This window comes from Cinclus cinclus, chromosome 8 (genome assembly GCF_963662255.1).
Source record: "Cinclus cinclus chromosome 8, bCinCin1.1, whole genome shotgun sequence".
In the NCBI taxonomy this organism is placed as follows: domain Eukaryota; kingdom Metazoa; phylum Chordata; class Aves; order Passeriformes; family Cinclidae; genus Cinclus; species Cinclus cinclus.
Genome location: NC_085053.1, coordinates 2450311 through 2473337, shown reverse-complemented (window position 1 = coordinate 2473337; position 23027 = coordinate 2450311). Strand labels below are relative to the sequence as shown.

Here is a 23027-nt window from a genome sequence, read left to right as displayed (position 1 = left end):
TGGGAACCACAGTAGCTGGCAGGACACGGCCCTGCCCAACCCACCAGCTGCTCGAAATACAAGTCACACATATACATATATATAATATATATATATATATATATATATATATATATATATATATATATGCACACACAGAGATGTGTATATAAAAAGCTGGAATCACCGCTGTAAGCGATACAAAGGAAATACATGATACAAATCAAATGAAAAAATAAATATACTCTGTGCACAGAAAAGCTTCTGTGCAAAGGTGGCACCTTGCAGGTCAAGTACTTTTTTTTTTTTTTTGAAGCTCTCTGTAAATAAGGCAAAAGCAATGTTTTCTGTATCATTTTTTCTCCTTCGCCCACCAAACAGCTGCCATATCCACTGCTCCCACAGCAGGAGGAAAAGCAGGAATCCCTCCTCCTGGCCAGACTCTCAGTACAGAGTGTAGGCTCTACATCAGCATCCTTTACGCTACAGTAACTGTTACAGTTTGGTTGATTCAAAAAATGTAGGACTATTTAGAAAAAATACGGACATAAGCAACACTTCTACTTTTGTCCAGTGGTTCCCTGGAGTCTGACAACGTGGTCTCCCGCTGGGCACACTCTCACAGAAGTCAATTTTTATAATTCCATAGAAAGAGTTCACCGGCAAAGAGTTACATTGGATCTAGACCGTGCATACTAGAGCTGCAAAGAGGTCCAGTGTCAACAAGTCTCTTCAGTTTTTTCTAGGAATGGGAAGGCAGGGGACTCCCTCCCTCTGGAAGCTTACCATATATGAGATTCACAGTGTGTCATTTTGATAACCCCCACGCCTCCGCCCAGCCGCCGGTAGTTCATCCCGCCGTACAACCTGCAGAGACAACATTCCAGGGTCACATCCTCCATGGAGACAACATTCCAGGGTCACATCCTCCATGGAGACAACGTTCCGGGGTCACATCCTCCATGGAGACACCAACCCTTGGCAGTTGCCATGGCAAAAACTGAACCATCCCATGTTATCACCACTAATGTCTGCTTAAAGTGCGCCCTGAAGAAGAAGCTGTGGAGCACCCACCTGACATGTTATAAATAACTATACAGTTGTTGGCTTTTGCATTTAGGTGCAAATTATTATTAATCACAACGATTTTGATATAGTACTGTTTGTAACCACTTTTAACTGCTTTAATATAGTCAGCTTTTGTAGCCAATGCACTGGGTAATAGTGTGATAAATATGTTATAGCTTAGGCATTCACAAAATAGTAAAATAGAGACTACTTAATGTCAAATGCTTTTATTTGTGTAACTGTCAATGGTAGGAATAACTCAGAATACTGTGTGAAATAGATATGTTGATTCAATGCACTTGTGGAGTATCTTATCTAAATGATAAGATAACATTGAAAAGAACCAGGAAAATAAACACCAAGAGAAAAAATGCAAGGGATTTACTACCAACCCTCCAGGTTATCAGGAAGTGTCAAACAACAGAACAGAGCCTTGAGAAGAAATAAAATGTATTAATTTCATCTGCAGTATGGCATAGAGACAAATCAAAGGTCCAGCCAAGAAAATAACTCCTGGAACATGTAAACTCACAGGAAGGTTGGAGTATGTATAATCCTCATGAATATGCAATTAACCAATGTAATGAAAAAGTATGTTAAGAAAATTGTTTCAAGCTTACCTGTGTGCCTCTAGCAATTTGCCAAGCACCCCAGTGCTGTGTACAGTCCCTTTTATCCTAATTAAACTTTTAAAAATTTTGAAGAGTGAGCCTTGCTTCTCACATTACACACTTCAAAAGTAAACAGCTGTACTTGCTCATGCCTTTCTCTCAGAACAGAAACTGCTGCTTGTTTTGACACCAAATTTCTGTTACCCAAATAAATACTTCCTGCTCCCTGTCTAGTAATGGGAAAGATAGAAAAAACTTTGTAGGCTGCAGCTGACCTTAGGCTACATTTTGGGTAACACAGGACTAGGCTTAGTCCTCACAATTCAACTAATTTAATTTGTATTTCTAAACCCCTGCATTCAGCTGATCCAACCAAGATAAAACACATCCCAAGCACCATCTGTTGACTGCAATGGTGTCTGCATTTCATAGGGATATCAGGTCCCTATGGACTCCAGCTGCATATTCCCTCTATGCTACTGGAGTCTGCTGTCAGGAACAGGAGAAGCAAGTTCTCCAAACAGCTTTGTTAAAGCCAACCTGCATCAGAATCGTTTCTCAGCCAATCTGCACAAATAAAAAATATCTTCAAGCTACAAAAGAAACAAAAGAAAGGGAAGATCACAGAAGCTGGTCACCTATATTGAGTTCAGTGGGGAAAAAAAACCCCACAAGCTAATAATAGCCTTGAATAACCTCCCAGACTGTGTGAATGCCTGCCAGGCAGTAACTCCTAACTCTGAACTGTCACAGGGACTAGCTGAAACCATTCCACTAAGGAATCTGATCAATGTACTGCTCTCTCCTCAACTGGTTTCCTCAGCAGTTCAAAAGATCCTGTGGATCCACGGCTCACCAAACCAGGGGAAATTCCTCCACGGCTGCTCACGACAGCCATTCTTATCAGTGAAGGGTTAAACTGTTACTAGTAAGAATAAGGACATTAATTTCTTTCTATTCCCCACCATTGCCAGACTACCACAGCAGCAAAAATAGCCACAGGAGCTTGATACTTTATGCTAATTGGGAATAAATACACAATTGTTTTCAACTACAGTTATGACTGGAAAGGCTATCTTTTCCCTCTTTCTTTTTTGCTCAGTGTATATTTTGATCAGCAATTTCATATTATTTGTCTCAGCTTGGTCATTATTCCAGTGGCAGAATTTTGCTGATTTAATAACATCGTGTGCTTGAAGTGTTTCAGCTCCTCCAAAAGGATTCAGAAATCACTGCCTCAGCTTGAAAGCAAGACATGATCAGGCCAAACTACCTGGTGGCTGTGAGTTCCTCCTGCTAAGGACAAGGTTCAGTTTTATCAGGAAGCAGGACAGACTCAGCCCAAAATTAACAGAAGGGGCACACCAGGATATTTTTCAAAATGTTAATTCTTTCTTGCAAGGCAAGAAGCCAGAATGGGAGTATTGTGATGGTTCTACCCCACACAACTTCTCTGTTATGGTGCCTGGGACAGCTCCAGCTGGATTTCACTGTTACACTGTCACACAAATTCAAGTTACCTCCACGTGTTAGCATCTGGATCAAACACCTCAATGGTCTTCAGGTACGTTGTGCCATCAAAGCCCCCCACTGCCATCAGCTGTCCATTCACCACGGCCAGGCCAACCTGCAAAATAGCCATCAGAAAACAGCTGCTTAGTTGGGGTGTCCTGAAAAGAAGGGTTAAAATGAAAATATTAATAAAACTATTTAATAACCAGGTTTGGTGAAAGGCAGTCTGCAGGAGAGGGTTGGGTTTTTTTCTTTAGGGCACAGCACGAATAAAATACCCAAAAAAATGAGACATGGAAAATTAAATATGTATCTCAGAATAGAGAAAGTCTCAAAGAAAAAGCAGAGGGTTCCCCTTATTGTCAGCTACAAGAAGCAGAACCATCTGAATGATGATAAATACATAAGAATCTAAACTTTTTTTATACAAAACTTTTGTTCTGGACTGAAATTCTTCCCCAAGAAGAATATTTACCAGCCCACAACACTTGGTTAAAGTAGCAGAACCACAGGGAAACCCCTGGTACCAAACCTCTCAGGCTGGGGCTTGGACCATCTGTAAGCACCTTGGCCTCCAGATTTTCTATTTAGCCTTTCTGTAGAAGCACAAAATCACTGAAACATCAAAAACATGATCACTTCCAGTAAAAAACATGAAGTATAACAGAGAAAAGGGAAAGTACAAAATGTAAAATGGTCCCTGTTTTGGCTTGGAGGAAGTCACAAGAGCTGCAGATACAGCTGCATGTGTTTAGCAGTTTCTATGGAAAGCAAATACAGAAGCAGCTGATAAAAAGCCAATGTCTAATGAGAAACTAAAGTGGACAGTGTTGGAAAAGTGGACAGCTCACTCTGTGCTTGAAGAACAAAAATAAGTATGTGTTCTCTGCCTCCAAAACCAGTGGTTGTTCAAACTGTGATTCATACCTGCCTCACTGGAACACCAACATACATAGAACTCATCCTGTCTTCACCACATAATCCAATATCTAATGATAAACATCCATATCATTTTTATCTCCCCAGCCACGATGACTACTGAAAACACTGCAGTAATCTGTTGTTCACAAGAGAGCACCACGATCAGCAGTTGCTGTCACTCACAGGATTCAGTGAGGAGAGGCAACAGCCTGAGTGAAAGAAAGCCCAGGATCCCTGTTCCCACACATGCCTCAGGGAATCTGCATCTAAACACATGCTAACCCAGTATCCCAGCTTTTTCCTTTGAGCAAGTGGGTGTTTTCACTTCCTAATTCATCCAGAGAGATCCAGGTACTAATTTGATAGCACTCTTTAATGGTATCTCATACCAAGAACAGCTATGTCACTAAGCTCCTCTGCTTCAGGCTTAGTTGACCCCATATTAGGGCCCAAAAATACTTCAAAACACCCTAAAATTAATCATTTCCCCGTCCTAAACAGCTGCATGTGGTGTGACTTGGCTATCTCTTCACTCTCTAGTCTTGCTAGAGAGCTTTTGTCCAACTTTTCCACTCACACTAAAGAGGTGAGGACGCAGAGGAAGCAGGAGAGCCCCGTGAGAAGACTGACACTTCACTGTGTGCCCTATCCACAACAAGAGTGACAATGCCACCCTGCCCTGTGCCCTCCCCACAAGCAGACTGACACTCTGCCCTGTGCTGTCCCCACATGGTGGCATGGATGAGCCCACCAAGCCCCACCTGATACCTAGAGAGGCTCCCTGGAACAGAGGCTAGACAGTGTTAAAGGAATCAAATGGGAATTGATTAAAAGGCCTTCAAAGGACATGCCTTGGGCAGTACAAGAGCCCAGCTGTGGCTCATCCAAGATGGACCCCAAGTCAGGAGTTTTCACACTTTTATAAGTTTTGGTCCATTTCCATATTGGGGTTAATTGTCCAATTACAGCTTCAGGTTATGAAGCCCCATCCTCCCAGATGGCTCATTTATTAATTCTTATCTATATTACAGTGAGTTCTACAGCACTTCTAGTTAAGAAGCTAGAAATGGCCATGTACCTCTCTCTCTACAAGGCCTTTTAAGGGCCAATCTGTTCAATTAAGAATTAACACCTAAATTATATTTATTTTTAACTCAATAACCAATCACCCGTGACCCGCAATGCAGATTTTTCTATCCAATTAAAGAAGATCCCACTTAGATCCATGACGAAGAAAGTGAAGAAAGAAACCTCCACCCCAAAACCTCTGTCTTGCTATATTCTAAAACCTTAAATTCCAAATCTTCTACCATGTGATATTACACAATTCTATTCAAACTACACACCGGTGATCCCAGTTCTATCACTTGATTTTGGAAGCCTTCCCCAGGGTCAAAAGCTTTCTCCTCAGGTCAAAAGCAGTATTTTCCTAGGGGTCAGTGTCTGTCTGCACAGAAAGTCTAAAATTCATTTTACAGGGTTCCAACAATTGCTCTCCTCAATTCCCTGCTGTTTACACTTTTTGGACCTGAAGCTGCAGCGGTATCCTTGGGCTGGAAAAGGATTGTTTTGTGTGACTGAGCTGTGAGGAAAACTTGCTAACGCTCTATATGAAGTCCAGAGTCACACACCAACACAGTACAGAATCTGGAAAACATAAAAGCTAAACGGAAGGCACGACACTCACCCCGCTCCGCCGGGACGTCATGGCCACCACGGGGGACCACTGGTTGGTGCGTGGGTTGTACCTCTCTGCACTGCTGAGCTCTGTGGTGTCATCCCTGCCTCCCACGGCGTAGATCATGTCCTGGTACACGGCACAGCCCAGGTGCTTCCTCCTCGTGCCCATGGGGGCTATCGTGTGCCAGCGGTTCTCCTGGGGGTTGTAGCGTTCCACTGAGGATGAAGGGAAGGTCTTTGGTCAGCAGGGTTGGCAGGTGGCGAGTAGAGCAGTTTTGGACCCAATTTCCACCCACCAAAAATGCCGTGAACCCATTTGTTCTCTCCTTTCTTCCAAAGAACTCTTGCTAGTCTCTCTTCTGTCTCCAAGATCAATCACACTCAGATCTTTACTCAATGCTACAAACTGACCTGCAGCAGTTTTAGCTTTGGCACTTTCCTTCCTACAGCAAAAACAGCTGCTGAAGGAATTAAAAAAAAAATGCTTGCAACTGCTATGCAAACGATCAAAGCCTTGTATTCAGGACATACTGCCAAATGAAGCGCTGAGAAAGTAAAAATATGACACACAACCAGGCAATGGAGGCTCACAGGTCTAGAGAGTGAGTTATTGTATGGCAAAATAATATTTAAAGAAGAAAAAATCCTCCACAAACTGATCACTAAGATACTCAAAAGTCATCTGGGGACATTACAGGCTCCCAGGACCAGGACAAACGGTGACTGGGATTAAGGGACAGCAAAAGGCATACCAGTATTGAGAGGAGATGTTCCATCAGAGCCTCCCACAGCATAGAGGAAGCCTCCCAGCACAGCCACTGCCACTCCCAGGCGCCTGGTGCTCATGGAAGCCACTCGAGTCCATTTGTTTTCTTTGGGATCATACCTGGCAAAAGAATAAACCGGAGCTGAGTGAAGTGCTGACACCTTCACAAAGAGGCAGGAAGATTTACTTTATTCTACCCCAAAAAAAATCCCTGTAAGATTTGTACAGATCCCATCTCCTCTCCAGCTTGTCTGCATCAGCTACACCCTCAAAGAAATCCTCTTTCTTGCTGTGCCCCATTTATTTTGTTTTTTTTTTTTTGTAATTGAGAAGTACCTCTCCACAATGTTGAGACAAGAGACACCATCCTGGCCACCCACAGCATAGAGGTAACCTCCAAGAACTGCTACTCCAACACTGGTCCTGCAGGTGCTGGTGGGAGCCACATCACTGCTCCACTGATTGGTCTTTGGATCATACCTCGAATAAAAAACAAAAACACACCAAACAGCACAAATTTAGGTCTGCTTCAGACTCTCCCATGCATGGGAGCTCTACTAAGGCTGTGAAAATTGCCTATCCTGAGCTGCAACTGCAACACTACTCTCTGTAAGCTGGATAAAAGGCCTGAAGTGATACAATGCATCCAGTACATGTTATTCCAGGGATGTTCAAACTGCAGGTTGGGGTGAATCAAGCTGAAGATCAAAGGTTCAGGTTCCTGAGAGAGACTGGCTGGCGTGTGGTAGCTTGCAGCAAAGAGCAGCAGCCAGAGTTAACTCTGCTCTGTTCCCTGCTGTTCACACAGGAACTGCTCAGCCAGCACTGGGACTTCCCAGATAAAATAGGGAGGAACAAGATGGACTTGGGAATCCGGAGACAAAGAAATACAGTGCATAGCAAGGAAGTGCAGGACGTGGGAGATACAACTCTAGGGTCATGATTTGGGAGGCTGGGAGCATTCAAGGTGGGAAGAAGGGGAGGCTGGAGGTGGGAGGAGGTATTTGTACAGCTCATTGGGTTTGTTACAGGGCCAAGATTTAGAGTAGCAGGAGAGCTTGAGTCATGTGGCTTTCAGGCATGGGAATTGCCCTATGCAGCTCCCAGAAACAGGAAGCTTGGTAAAACTTATTTGACTTTAATCTTTCACAGGCCTAAAACTGACCTATTTTCCTTCTTCTGTCTATGTGCCAAGGCTCCTTAGTTCTCAAGTTGCCACTTCACAATAAAATTCCAGGATCTTTCCTTAAGCATCTAAGAAATGCTCCCTGTAACCTCACCCTCCTCAACAACACTAAAAACAAACCCACAATTGCAAGGAAGGTTAACCAGGATCACCACTCCTTCCAACAATACACCCAGACCCATCTCCTTATTCCATCCTTTGGCTTGTCCCATTAAGCTGGGGATAAGGTGACACAAAGCATTTTGCACCAGGTGTGTGCCAGGCAGGAGGAAATGGCAAAATGAACTCACTCCTAATGGGCTGCACCCTGGTCTAAACACCCAGAGCTGAAATTCTGCACAGGCACCTTATGAAGACTTACCTTTCCACACTGTTAAGATAAGAAGAGCCGTCGTGGCCTCCCACAGCATAGAGGAGGTCATCCAGGACACTGACTCCAACACCACAGCGCCTCTTGCTCATGGAAGCCACCATCCTCCACTCGTTGGTCTGGGGGTCGTAGCGCTCCACGCTGGAAATCGCGTCCCCGCTGCACCAGCCCCCCACTGCAGCCAAACACCAAAAAGAGGGTCGTAAAAAACACTCTCCGAGCTCACAAACTGCCTGTGCTCCTGGCATAAATCGTCCCACTCAGACTCATCTCTAAGTCACTCCTTCTGAGGTTTGTAACTACAAAATAAAATGAGATTTTCAAGAGCGTGGACTGAAGCTTGGAAATGCTGTGGCATTCAGAGCACCAAAGAAAGCACATAAGAAAGCGTAAGTCAACTCAAACTTTCAAATATTAATGCACAGGTCACGTCAGAAATAGGTTGTGAAGACTTTATGGGAACACCACCACCAGAAAATCCTGCCTGAAGCCTCCTGGCCTAAGCCAGTGGGGAAAATACATAGAATCAGAATATCCTGAGTTGGAAGGATCAAAGTCCAACTCCTGGCCTTGCACAGGATAGTCCCAAGAATCCCACCATGTGCCTGCGAGCGTTGTCCAAACGCTTCTTGAGCTCTGTCAGGCTTGGTGCTGTGACCACCGCCTTGGGGAGGCAGTTCCAGTGCAGACTCTACTGCGGGTGAAGAACCTTCATTTCATATCCAACTTAAGCCTCCCCTGACACAGCTCCAGGCCATTCCCTCGGGTTCTATTGCTGGTTACCAGAGAGCTGAGATCAGTGCCTGCCCCTCCTCTCCCATTCACGAGGAAGCTGTAAACCGTGATGAGCTCTCCTCTCAGTCTCTTCCTCAGGCAGAACAGACCAAGTGACCTCAGCCCTCCTCATACAGCCCCTCTAGAGCCTCCACCATCTCCTGCTGACAGCACACACACACCTGCAGGGACACACACCTGCAAAGAGCACCTCTCCACAGCGGATGGGTTTGCGTGGCCTCGTTCGCGGTCCCTGCATCAGTGGCCGCTCTTGGGGCAGCAGCAGATAGTTTTTGGCTTCATCCACCAGATCCCTGTGCAAGACAGGAAATAATTAACCCCCAGAGCTCAGTTTCAGGAGAAGGAGCGAATCAGAACTGATGGGAAGAGCAGTCAGCACTAGTCAGGCAGCTCAGGTATTCACCAGTCACACCAGAAGAGCATGAACAGCTACGGTTAAACGCACGGTATCACCCAAATACTCCTCGGTTGTTTACAAGCCACTGACACAGTGACAGCAACAAACCAGCACCAGTGCTTGGCCAGAGTTAATAATAGATATAGCTTGCTATAAAAAGATTGATTTAAAAAAAATGACAAGAGATTTATCAGGCTTACTGTGCAGAAAAGAAAAACCCAGCCTGCCTCAAGCTAAAACTTAACTGTCAGTGGTTCTCTTCCCTCAGAAGACAACAGGAGTTGGAAAGCACACAAATACACAATACACACATGACCAATAGATGGAGATAGTACCCTTCTGATGAACATTTTCACCATCAGCTCTGGCCAGCTCACACTGTCCATACATTCATGACTTGCCACCTCGACTAATCCTAATATTCCAAACCCTTGAATAAAACAAAAAACAACAAAAAACCCTCCTTCCCTCTACAAATGTGGAATCCCCCAGGAGGAATGCTTATTCAGGAAGAGAACAATTTAGCCTATGCCCTGAACTTCTTTAAAATATGCATAAGATAAACCATGCACTTTGTGGATGATACAGAGCTCTGTAGAACCAGAAAGGTGAGACTCGTACCATAAGAGGAGGAAATTACAACTTCCCTGCATTATTCTTGTAGGAAAGAGCAGACACTAGTCTCAGATCTCAAAGTGCAGACATTCTACATAGAAAAACTACTTTAGATCCCACTGAGATCATCCTGAAAGCCATGCAAGAGCTAAGCTGCAATAAAAGGCCATGACTAGACAGGAAAAAAAAACAAAAAAGAAAATGAAAATCAATACACCGAAAGGTCTTTCACCAGCAGTCAAACTGCACACTCAAAGTTTGCTATTTCACTGAAAACTTGAAAGAACTAAATCACTTCCAGGGTGCACCAGTGACTATCAAGCAAACAGAAAACAGTTTTTCTTGCTTCTCCTATCCTCCCAGTTGCCAAAGACAAATCTGTGAGGCATCGCCCATTTACCGGTGACAAACGAGCATGGTTTCAGAGGACAGCATAATCCAATTCTGTAAACGGCTGAGGAGATTTACCTGCATTCCTCATCACTCTTAATGAGTGGATCAGAACCCACTGTACCCACAAGAAACTTGGGACTCAGCAGGGGCAGGCGGACGTGCTGCAGGACCTAAAATACAAACCAGAACACCTATGGTGAGACCACAGATACCCAGACAGATGGAAAACAACAGAATTTTAGTTAAATGCAGCTTGTCTCACAGCACATTTGCCTTTTCAATGTCCCAGTTTAGATACTCAGCAGAAAATCAGACTTTAGAAAGGGACAATCCACTGGATCTATTAACAGCTGAAAACCTTTAGAAAATGACAGATGACAAGACATCTGCCTGAACACTAATTAAGTTAGTGGTTTTATCAACCATTTAGCTCTCTTAAACCATCGCAGAGTAAAAGAACAATAAGAAACAACCTGTCTTCCACAAGGGTTTAGAATTTGAAGGCCCAAACACCCATAGACAGAGACAAACAGTTATAAAGGCATTAGAAGCTGCCTTGAGAAGAGCAGCTTTTTCCAGTTTGGTTTGTTTACTTAAAACCATTTTCAAAAGCTTTCCAGTAAATAAAGTTGCATTTAATGTCTCTTTCCAAAGCAGAAACAGCGAGGCAGGCAGATGCTCACCTCTTTTGATCAGCCAGCCTGAGACTTCAGAGGCTTTGGGCTGACAGCTTTGTCAGAATGGGTTCTGCTCCGTGAAATGCCTTGGCTTAGATGAAGCATCACATTCCAACAAAACCATTCTGACAAGCTCCATCGTAACATCATGAGGGCTGAGGCACAAATCAAGCAGCAGAGCTTAAAGAAGCACTGCAAAGCAAGACAAGCCTTGCCTTCTCCACTGTGGTTTTGATATGACTCTCCAAGCAGTGCAGGCAGGTTTGTCTGGACAGACTGCTGGAGAGAGCTCATTTGGCAAGCCCAACCTGCAAATAACCCAACAAATCTCCTAATGAAGGCTCTGGTCAGCCCAGATGAAGGGACAGTGCAAGCCACCTAAGACAGGTGGGAGTCAGAGAGAATTTCGGTGTCTTTATATCATTCACAAGTGCTGTGGCACCACGCTACCGTCCCGCATTCCTCTCCCCCTGGAAAAAGCAGCCTGGAAAGTCACTGTGCCCAAGATTACCTGTGGCAGCTGGGGTCTTCTCTCCTGGATGCTGTACTTCACCCAGGCCATCACGGCGTTGAACACCTGCTCTTCGCTGCGCACGTTTAACTCGTCACTGGATATGATGTCTATGAGCTGGTTGGCAGGAAGCAGCATGAACTCCTCACTCTCCATCACCTGGAAAAGACAGAATCAAAAAGCAAGGGAGTGAGGACAAAGCATCAGAGCCCTTCATCACTCCAGCGCTTCATGGATTGACCCAGTAAAAAGCAAAATCCCCATCAGTAGTAACACACGTGAAGGTTTTCTACACAGGGCAGAAGACAGCCCCCAGCAACACAAGACACTTCTAGATGGGCATGCCTCTTGCACCCTTTAACACTTTTAAAGGGTTAAACCACAGAAGGTACTGTTCAGGTTTCAAAATTCAGGAAAAACAAAGCTCTTCTTCAAAATCAGTCTCCTCGTTTGCCATGTCTAATACATAAAGCAGAAATAAAACCGTAATAAAAATGTGATTAAAAAGCAGCACTAGAGTGCAGAGATTCACAAACAAAGCAAAACAGAGCACAAAAATAAGAGTCTCAGACAAGTTACCAGAGGCACTGCAGAGAACACAGAAAGCCTGATTTGTGGCAGAACAGAAAATATTTCAGGAGACTCATCTGATCCTGCCTCTTTCATTTGCTCTAAATATACACATGGAGTATGCAGTAGTCGAGATGCACTAAAGAGGGAACCAGAGCCTCCAGAGCCCCTAAGGACTGATCTCTTGTGAAAGTCAAGCCACTGACAAACACATTAATTCCTTCAGCATCCAAGATAGCAACCAAGTTTCTCAGGAGGCCTTGGCTGCTGCTGGAGGACTGCTCACACAGCGTGAGTCAGTCAGACTGCCCTGGGAGCTCACACACCACCACAGCTCCTGCACAGACACCAGGTAGATGGGAAAGGTGCAAGAATCAAATTTAAAACTGTAGAAATGGCCTGACTGATAACTGCCAGCTCACCTTCCCTGCAAACACTCCCAGTCTGTAGCCTGCAATTTCCAAAAGGTACAGGGACAAAAAATAACTGAATGCTGGCTTGTCCTTATCATCAGCAGCCACAGTAGAATTGCTTTACTTATTTCAGGTTTTGCAGCATAAATTAAAGAAAACCACTCTTTGACACGATCATCTCAACAGCAGTCAGCTGTGCAGTCCTTTTAATTACCTGAAGAAGTTATTTAAGGGCACTGAACAAATATGCAGGGATTGCCAAGTTACTGACAAGGGAAAATATTGTTAAAAGAGAACTGAGCGGACAATGAGATCAGTTACCAGACTTGGTTCTTGGGCACCCTGAGCTTTTGGGGACAGTAAAGGCCACTACATGGTTGGCCCACACACTCCTTCAGCCTTTAAGTAGGAATTGGGTTGGTCATTAAAGATCTTTATCAGCTTTTTTCCATAGTCTCCCTTCCTCCTACAAAGCTTATGTGTAAACTTTAGTCTGATGGTTTTTAAATGCAGCTTCAGAGTCTGAAAACAGCAGCTGTGGAAATTCCTGAGTTAAAGACACTCATCCATTCTCTCCATTTGACCCCCAGGACACCCAGTTGCACTGATGGCCTCACAAAACTCAAAGCACTCAAAGCACTTCTTTAAACCAAATTATTACTACTGTGCCACTTGTTAGTTTACATAGTAAAACAAATCTTTATTTAAAATGCTTTGGCTTATTTTGGCTTAATTATCAGGACACTCATAATTACCTGACTAATATTAATGATCTGCTTGACTGACTTGCTTAGTGGACAAAAATTGGCTGGATTTCACTTCCTCTGCAGCATTCCTATACATCAGTGCTTTTATAAACAGAGAGAATTCATGTCAGATTATACAATTTTTGTCTGTTGACACAAGCACAAGTTGTCCACCCATAAATATAATTTTTCCCTTCACTCAAATGTTAATAGTTAAAAAAAAACCCCAAAATACAAAGGCTGTTCTTGTACGGTGGAGTTGTTAACAGAACCATTTCACATTACATGCACAAAATCCACTAGGGGTTACAGGCAACAAATTAAATTGGGAGGAATGGAAAAAAAATCGGAAAAACATTTTACCAAGAAGTTAATGATGTAATGCAGCAATACACATAAAAATTAATAGAAGCAGAGGTTAGCACAGCAGAAGACATGAAGCAACTCAAACTGCATTCAGAGTAACTGCATGGGTTGGCCTGGTGCCTGCTGCTTAACATCTCACATTGCCACCCAGGAAATTCCCAGCTCACGTTCCTTTCTGCCAGCTTGGAGGAATGATGCACAGGAAGGCAATTTTTTAATCAGTTTCCAACCTCCACAGTGGAGGATGGTTAAATAGACAAGTGCCTGGCTTCCCCCAGGGATCACCAATCCACTCTCCAGATGGAAAAATACTGCCAGAACAGAACACAATCCCAACCAGCAGCACCACTGACATTGTATGCAGAGAAATACTGGAAGCAAAAGAAGTGATTATTAAGGATGAAGAGCTGCAGAACTCCTGGGGCACTGAAATGGACACCAAAACCTGCCCAGGCCAAAGAAATAGTGCTCTAATCTCAGCCTCTGTTTTCCAGAGGCTGTGTTTAAGTTAAGTCAATTATAATTTGCATAATCTTCGAGGAAGAGTGTTCTCTTCTCTTTTGCCTTCATGTACTTTAGCAGGGATAAGGAAAACAAAGTTGTCTTCAAGGGACTGCAAAAGAAAAGAAGCCTGTAGCAAGCAGCTCTTAACAGCCAGCTGCATGTATTAGTGCTAAAACATTTTAAAACAAAACTGTCAAGCTGTTAAAACGTTATTTGGAAGCTTGTAAGCATGCCCTACTCATGTAATAACAAGATCAGTAAAACAACGAAGCACTGAAAATAAACAACCATCTGGATGGTATCTTGCTGCCCCCCCCCCCCCCCCCCCCCCAAAAAAAGGGAAAAAAAAACAACAGAAGAAGTGCAGAGCAAGCACAGAGCACATGAAGTGGCCAGCTAAAATGTAGAGGTTTGGGAAACCACCAAGTTACACAAAAAACAAACTCATCTTATTTGGATGCAAATTCTATTTGGTTAGAGAAGATGTATTAAATTGCAGCTTTTGGAGGAAACTGATGTTGTGTCTACAGTTAGACACCAAGAATTATCTTCACTGGGTCCAACGGCCATGTTCAGTTGTGTTGCTCCTGCTCAGATTTTTCTTCAGTACTACCTGACTGAAATTAATACAATTCCAATCTGCTTCTTGCATGTCAGAAAAAAAGAAATAGAAGAGAGACAAGGTGCCATCACTCAGAGCACTTCCATACTGCTGCTTCTCTAGGGAAACTAAATTAGCACCAGGAGTTCCAGGAGTTTCTCCCTTTGGAAAGGATCTCCCCGTAAAGATGGTGGCAAGAGATTTTTCTGCAGCAGTTCACTAAAGACCCACTCTTGTCTGACTATTGCTCACATAATCCTTAATTATTATGTTGATCCTTGCCTGAACCAGCTGCTGGCATTTTTTCCCCCAAAAAATAATCTAGGCACAATTAACAAAGGATGAGAAACTTGAGTTTATAAAGGTCAGCTACAATATTACACATCTGAATTACTTTCAGACAGCTTCTGCTGAATAATAGATGCAAAACTCTAGTTCTGCTACAACAAGGGATTTGAAGATTCCCCTGAGGCAGCCTCACACTTCCCCAAACACCCACTTTTCCAATCCCGGAGCGCAACATCAAATTTTTTGGGTTATACTGATGTGTTGTCCTTACTTTTAGCACCTGCCTCCCCTCCAACCATGCAGCATCCAGAATACTTCTGAAAGAGGAGTGGAATGTCAAACCATTGTGCAGGCACGACAGATTCAATGCCAAATCCAACTTCACCCACGACCTTGCCTCCCACATAGCACTTGACCACACATCTTTCAGGGAAGAAATGCTGTGTATCATACACAAACCACTGGTAAAACACAGGCCTGCCAGTCCTCTTCCCCACTTAACATCTGGCACCCATCACCACCAGGACACAGAGCAGCTGTAAAGGCAGAATTTAGAAAAAAGGACCAAACGAGAGCTGCCGAAAGCTCGCGCAGGCCACACCGACGCATTTCACATCACAGCTCCAGCACGCCAGCTCCTTACCTCCTGGAAGTTGTGCTGCGTGAATTTGTCAGCGATCCTCAGCAGTTCACGGCACGAGTGAGTGTCAGCAAAAGCCCGGATGCCCAGGCAATTGGAAGGGTCCAACTGTCTCTTGAGGAACTCGCAGCAGGCCTCCTGGATCTCGGCCAGTTGGAGAAGGCAAGCAGCTGGCAACAAGGTCTGGACATTCCCCTCTTCCACAGTGATCTGCGAGGTGTAGGCGAAGTCGATGAGCAGCTCCATGGCCCGCTCGTCGATGTCCCTGATCACCACCTCCGTCTGCCGCGACTCCGCCAGCTCCCCGGTGAACATGGCTCGGAAGTAGGGGCTGCAGGCCGACAGGATCACCCTGTGGGCGTAGATCTTCTTGGCCCCCACCACCAGCACCACATCGCAGAGCTCCCGGTGCTTCCTCAGCAGGTTGATGACCTCCAGGGTCTGCCGGGGGTGCTTGTCGGAGACGTAGGGCATGCGCGCGGGCTGCGGCACGCCTTCGGGCAGCTTGTTGGGGTCTCCGAGGGTGCAGCGGCTGGTCACGTCCATTCCGGTCTCTCCTGGGCGAGTGCTGGCACACCTGCAGCGCGGCAGATAAATAAAATACAGCACCATGGTCAGGGATCCCAGAGGCTCGCGCCGAGCCGCGCCAGCAGTGCCCTCAAGTCCGCGCCGGGACGTGAAAACAAGCACGTGACCACGTGAAAGAGGAACCCATCTCCAACCAAAGCTTGCTTAGAAGTAAACAAATGCCAACTGGCAGCAGGCTTCTATTTATTGCTATTTTTATACGCTTTCTATGACACATGGCTGTAATATCCAGCTACGCACACATATTTATGAGCTGAACCTCACCGTAGCCTTGTGTGGTAAAGGCACATTATCCCCATTTCACAGAGTGACTCAAAGCACAGATTAGCTGGCTTGCCAGCTGTCAAGGGCTGGAGTTTTTCTTTGACAGATCTGGAGATGGATTTCCATTGCAAAAAGTTCCAGCTCTGTGATTTAACCAAACTTCTCTGTTCTTCTACTTACCTTTTAAAGGTACCTTTTTCTATCTTTTACCTTTTAATGGGGTCATTCATCACTGTAATGTCAGAACACACTAAAGTGTCACACGGACTTCAGGAGCTCAAGATGGCCTGCAGACTACCACAAGCATCTTTCAGGTTCACAGAACACCCATTTTAATCATCACCTCTTCAATTATTTTTGAGTTATAGAGGCTCCTGACTCTAATCCACCCACCCTGACACGTGTCAAAAGAAGGTTAATCCTTCCCAAGAATGGCAGGAGGCAGGCAAAACCAAGCCAAACAGGAAAAAGATAAAACAAGTATCTACCACTATCAACCTACCAAAAAAGAAAGAACAGAAAGTCAGGAGGGTAACTTTAGAAGAGAAGAATCACTTAAGAATACATCAACTAAGTTACTGGCACACAGAGGAAACATAGTATCTTCCCAGTTCCACATGCAATTAAACAAAAAACAGGAAACTGCTGCATCTTCCCACATAAAGGGAAAACCATCACCTAGAGCAATTAAAGAACATTGAGCAAAATATCAGCATATTGATGGTTTATGGCCATTTGAGATGTACTGAAAGACCCAAAACATGCTGGCCACTACCAGTATTTCTCTGGTGCACTGGCATTTGTGAGCTGTCACTACCTCACTGTTCATATTAAAGAGTTAAAAAGAAATCAAGCTTGCCTTTGCAACGGCTCAATGTAATCTGCAGCAAACTTGAAGGAAAGGAAAAAAATAAGCCACATCCTTTCCCCTCATTATTATGTCAAATGCACTTCCTAAGCACTGGGAAACCAGTCTCGTGGCAGCAGTTCAAATTATTCACTTGCATCTTAGCCTGTTTTCCCATTCCCTCCACACCCTCTCCTTGATCATCATATTCAGATGTTTTAGACCATTACCTCTTCCTCCTATCTTAGTTACACAGATCCAGCTGGGGCTCCCCTCTGGATTTTGCTGCTTGCTCTTGCTCAGCCTCTGCACCTTCAATGCCTTGGGTTTCTATCCCTACTCCATCTTTTTTACATCCATCACCCTTCTGCTTTCCTGACACCTCTGAGAAACCCTTCTGCTGTTACACTGCCTCTCACTGTCCTCCACCCACTCCTGTCCCTCACAACCCAATCTCACCTTTGGAGGGTTTGACAATCATTCCCAAAGCTCTGCCAAGTTCCTCACAAACAATGCATAAACTAAACTTCTCTTGCAGCAATACACCGAAACCACAATTAATGGTACCCCTACAAAAACCCCGAGAAACCTCATCTGAAGATTAATTTACCTAATTGGCTTATTTTCACAGTCCTTAGCAGCCAAGGCCAGAAGGTAATTTAATCCCTCTACCAAAAGACAGGGAAAGGTGGTGACAAACATTCCCCTGCAGAGTTTGGCTCTTGCTAAGCATGCTGTCGATTTTATTGTGCATTAAGTGTTTTGAACTATGTCAAATCAACCCTTGGAAGGAAAAAGAAAAAACACAGTAAGAGCTCTTTGAAGACACATGCTAGCAACTACAGTTCTGGACAGTTTGTCTTAACCAGGCTGTCAGTCAAAGCACAGAAAAAGCATTCTTCAAATAAAAACTCATTTCATGTAACTGCAGCTCAGAAGAGATGGCGCACACCCAGGACAGGGCACCCTTTTGGAAAGCACACAACCCCTCTGTAGGTCTTCCTCAAAGACAACTCCCACTAAAAACAGCCTTAAAGCAAATCTCAGAGTGGCACAGGTTCTAAGCACAGACAGATAAGATTAAGGCCATGCTGCCAGAAGCAATGCACAATATTCCTGCCAATCCCACAGCCCAAGACTCCCTGCCAAGGCAGAGCAATGAGATGTACCATCTTCTGCCACGGGAATACTTGGCCAGATTTAGGCAGTAGCCTTTGCCTTCCCTAGCTAGGACAGAACAAGATTTTTCTGCCCAAACGAGGCCCTGCTGAACACATCTTTAACCCACTGAAAAGGCGCCTGGTTAGCAGGAGCTGAAGTTATTCCTGCATTGTTCCCACCAGCATTTATCTGAGAGCCTGCACTGTACCCAGCCTCCTTACTCCTGGGGAGAAAGTGCTGGTTAATGATTAAAGAAGACTGAATGGACGGGAAAAAGAGTAGCAACCAAACGATCTGAGTTCCTGATTCATCCATAACTTATCTCTGGGTGGTGCAGAAGCCAGTGATCCATTGGCTTAAGAATTTCCAAGATGGATCAACCCAGATGCTTGATGTGGAGCTCGGTGGGCTGCTGCTACACACAGGCACAGAAGTGTGAATTTAAAGGACACGTCTGCTGGCTTGTCTCTCCACGAGGATCATAATTCCACTGCATTATGTGTGCATTATGCATAAACATGCACAGAGAATGAAATGATGAGTCAGTAGCTTAGAGGTGTGAAAGACAGAAGGCAGCACTTGATTCTCACATGGCAGGAGAGCTGCCTCCCCCCACACAGAAGTCAGAGCTGCTTCTGAATAGCCGGGGTGATTAAGGAGGGCTGAGGATCCAGAGGAAATGTGCGTGTGCCCGGATAAAACATTCACACCCAGCTATGCAGATATTCTGGGATTAGCTTCCATTAAAATGCAGGGCTGGGGAAATCAGCAAATACAGTGGGATTAAGAAAGGGCTGACAAAGGATCAGTTTTTGTAGCACACTGCTGAGAAGTACAAATGGGAACACAGGCAGTCTGCAACACTAAGTCAGCTAAATAAACAGGCTGCTCTGCCTCCATTTTATTCCGTTATGCCAGTGCCCAAAACTTCATTCATTAACAGGGGCATCTATGAGACATCCATCCTTACAGCAGCTTCTCCCAAAGTTAAAAAAAAATACCTAATAACACACACCTAGGGGAAATTCTCTCCCATGCTGTCATAAGGGCATCTTAACTTACAAATCTGTGGTTTTTTAGGACAATGTGTGTTTTAGCACAAGGTTACAAACAGGCTTTAACATAATCCAGCAGAAAACAACAGGGTGACCTAAGGCTTATGAAACATGCATCTCAGGCTAAAAACATCAACTGAAATCCAAAAATCATACATTGCTTCAGTGGATTTCAGTAGCCAGAGATTGTAGTAGCAAATAAAAATAACAAACCAAATGGGTAGTGAATTCTGTCAATGCCTTGATTTCAAATGAAGAAATATTTCCTATACTCATTACAGAGCTGCAAGAACAAGGGCCATTGATTTGCCCCAGCTTTTGGCAACAGAAGTCACCACCACAACATGCCAACCAAGTGAATGGAAATGCTTTATTGTGGCATCAGTACGCTAGGAATTAAGTTAGCTAAAAGTCTGATTCTCAGGGAAAATACCATTGATTCATTTTCTTGCCTAGCTATCAAGGTTTCAGTAAGCTTTCTCAACAAAGACATGTAAACAAGTAGATAAACCTGGCTGAAATACTATTTTACATTACACAAAAGGAAAACAGCAACGATCTGGTGTATTTGCCCCTATTTACATTGCTTGGTTTGATTTTTTACTGACCAAGCCCAGAAAACTTAGTTTCACCCTGACTGAGGAAAAGAATCCCAGTCAGGCTGACTGAGGAAAATATCCCAGTCAGGGTGAAACTGAGGTTGCCCAGATTCTGAAAGAGGAGGTCCTGGAGTCTTCCAAAACCTCCCTGAGTCTTCTGCAGTTCATTTTGGGCAAGAACTATGTCCAGGTAGTTGGATAAGTTCCTGAGTGCACAATCAGGATCTGAAGCCTCCTTCCTCCTGCCGGGTCTGGCTGCTCAAGCCTGCTCTGATACAGCACTGCTGTAAGCTGGGCAAAGGCTGCCAGGAAAAAGCTGGGTGAGAAAGAGCTGGGAGAGCTTCCCCAGTTTGTATGGGAGCTGCTCAAGCCCTCATGCCTGAGCTAAGTTAAAGATGTGTCTGCATCTGACCGTACCCACATATTCTGAGCTGATTTCTCTGCTTCCTTCCTCATCCCTACCTGCCCGAGGAATCCAGGACTCCTGGGCCATCAGATCTGCTCTGCCCTCCTTGTCTGGATGCTGTGGGACTGTGCCCTTCACTGAGAGGCCCCTGCTGCCTTGTTTTTTCCCTTCAGCAAAGCCACATTCTCTTGCTTCTCCCTGAGAGTGAGCAAGAACAGCCTGCCCCAACCACCCCTTCATTCCTAATGCAGGGTAAATCCTGTTTGCAGCAGCAATTCGTGTTCCCTACTATAATCTTGACAGGAATAGCTGGAATTCCTTGTCTGTTCAAGCTGTTCCTCCTCCTCTCTGAATGCTGTACACATTTGATACCATCTCACTGTGTTTACTAACCCACTACTGGCCAAGCCCCACTCCCCTCTTTGTGCAGGACGTACCACAACCCTCATGTGGGGGTGTTAAATTGGCTTCAGAGCCCTGAGTAAAAGGATAAAAGAAAGTGCTCTGCCATCTGCTTAGCTGGAGTTCGTAGGAAGATCTGTGCCCAAAACCCAATCAGGAACCTTTCATCATTTTCTGCTAAGACAGGCAATAGGGAAAGAACAAACAGAAATTTTAACAACCCACACTGAGGCCCTTAAAACAGGCAAGTGTATTCAAGAACTGGAGTCCACAGCTCACAGCAGAGACGTGCTTGTCAGGCCAGGCTGCAGCAATAATAAAAAAACCTACACTTCTTCAGCTCTGTGCTGCTGCCCACCACAAAACCTAAAACTCTCTGAGTGGCAGACAGAAATTCCACAACAGCAAGTCCAAGGCCACATACCCACAAACAGACACAGGAACTCCAGTGTTTGAATTCTCTGCCTTGGGTTTATGTTGTTTAAGATTTAAACAATCTCCAAAGAAGAAGGCTACAATGAAAGAGAGCTCATCTGCTACTTAACCCATCTTGGAGGAAAAGGAATTCACTGTAACAGTCACATACAGCTCCTCATTGACCAAACCACATTCCTTATCTTGGCAAAAATGCAGCACAATACCCGGGCTGAGCGACGCCCCCACCCCTGCCTTGTCCCAGGTTCATCCACTGCTGAACTGCAGCAGCAGCACAGCAAATTAAATTTATTAAAATCCATTTAATTAAAACAACATCGTGCCATTCTTCAAGGGTTTAAGTGACTACTTACTTCTTGCCTCCTCACACAGAACCCAGGCTAATGGTTTCTGTGGCTAAAAATGCTCTATATATTCATCTATGGTTAAAAGCCTTGCCTTCTCTTACACGAGTGTTTACAGATTTACCCACAATAAAGTTTTCTTTCTTTCAACATCCCAAAGAGCACAAACAGACCAAACAAGCTGCCTGAGCTCTTTCCAGTTCCTTTAGAGGTGAAGAACTTCAGGCAATTTTGCTTCCACACAGCCTGTATCATGTACAGAAATGTATCTGCTGTTAAGTTTTGCTGTGGGGTTGCCATCAAGCAAGGAAAATCAACAAGAACTAGCAGGGAACCCTGTTTGCAAACCTGTCATTGTGCTGAATTACTGTGACAACTTTTTCTCTGTATGAGAGAGAATGTTTTCGACACAACCACAGCAAGACCTCCCCTGAATTAAACTTCAGCTGCATCTCCAGCTCATCAGAACTGAGGCAGCTGGCATCCACAATTAGAAAAGGAAATCTCCTTCTCACCCAAGACCTCACTAAATTCCTTTTGTTAAGGGGAAAAAAATGCCCCTTGGACATCAAGTTTAAATTTATTCCCAGACCGTTCATTTTCCACAGTTTGAATACCTAAGTAATTAAATACTGAATTTTTAAATATGACAGTAAATGGGGGAAGTGGAAAAGGGAATGGAGAATTACAGTAACTTGTCTTCCTGAAAGACATCTGGTCTTGTAAATACTGACAACTAAATACATTTAAGAAAGGACTAAAGAAGAATGATTTATTCCCAATTCCCCATAGCCAGGCTTTACAAATAAAACCAAAACCACACAACATTTTACAGTCCAGGCACGTACAAAACCAACTCACATGATTTATCTTGTTTGGGGAAGAGAAGAACAATTGTTTTTGTGCCTTACCTGCGCATTGGCTTTCCGTCCATGCACCGTGAAGAGAAACCTTCACCCTACACTTCAAGACCTGATCCAACAGGAAAAAAAAAAAAAAAGAAGAAGAAAAAAAAGGTGATTTCTGAATCAAAAGAACCTTCCTTCCCCTCTTCAGTCTCCCTCTAAGAGAACAGAGCTGCCCACGACCACGTACTAATATGCCTTTAAGCTCTTATCCAGTTATAAATTCACTAACAACACCTGGACTGCAGAGCATAAAGCAGAAGAAAACATCACCAACATTAAAAATATTTTCACCAGGGCTGCACAAAGATTCCTCACCAAACAGAACACACACATTATAAAATCAGCAAACTGCCTGCCTCCCTGAATCCTTAAAACTATTCCACCAAAGGGAAAAAAATCTGAAGTAACG

At 44.3% G+C, this 23027-nt stretch overlaps 1 protein-coding gene across 1 annotated transcript; it reads right to left on the bottom strand.

The window, feature by feature from the left end:
* Window positions 1-261: 261 nt before the first annotated feature.
* On the bottom strand, window positions 262-23027 carry KLHL20 (kelch like family member 20). Its single transcript, XM_062497108.1, has 11 exons — window positions 22622-23027; window positions 15613-16186; window positions 11482-11640; window positions 10369-10463; window positions 9066-9181; window positions 8085-8268; window positions 6874-7017; window positions 6524-6657; window positions 5779-5987; window positions 3179-3285; window positions 262-846 (listed from the first exon to the last, which is right to left on the bottom strand). The coding sequence occupies exons 1-11, from the start codon at window positions 22642-22644 to the stop codon at window positions 762-764; spliced, it is 1830 nt and encodes a 609-aa protein (XP_062353092.1). The 5' UTR covers window positions 22645-23027; the 3' UTR covers window positions 262-761.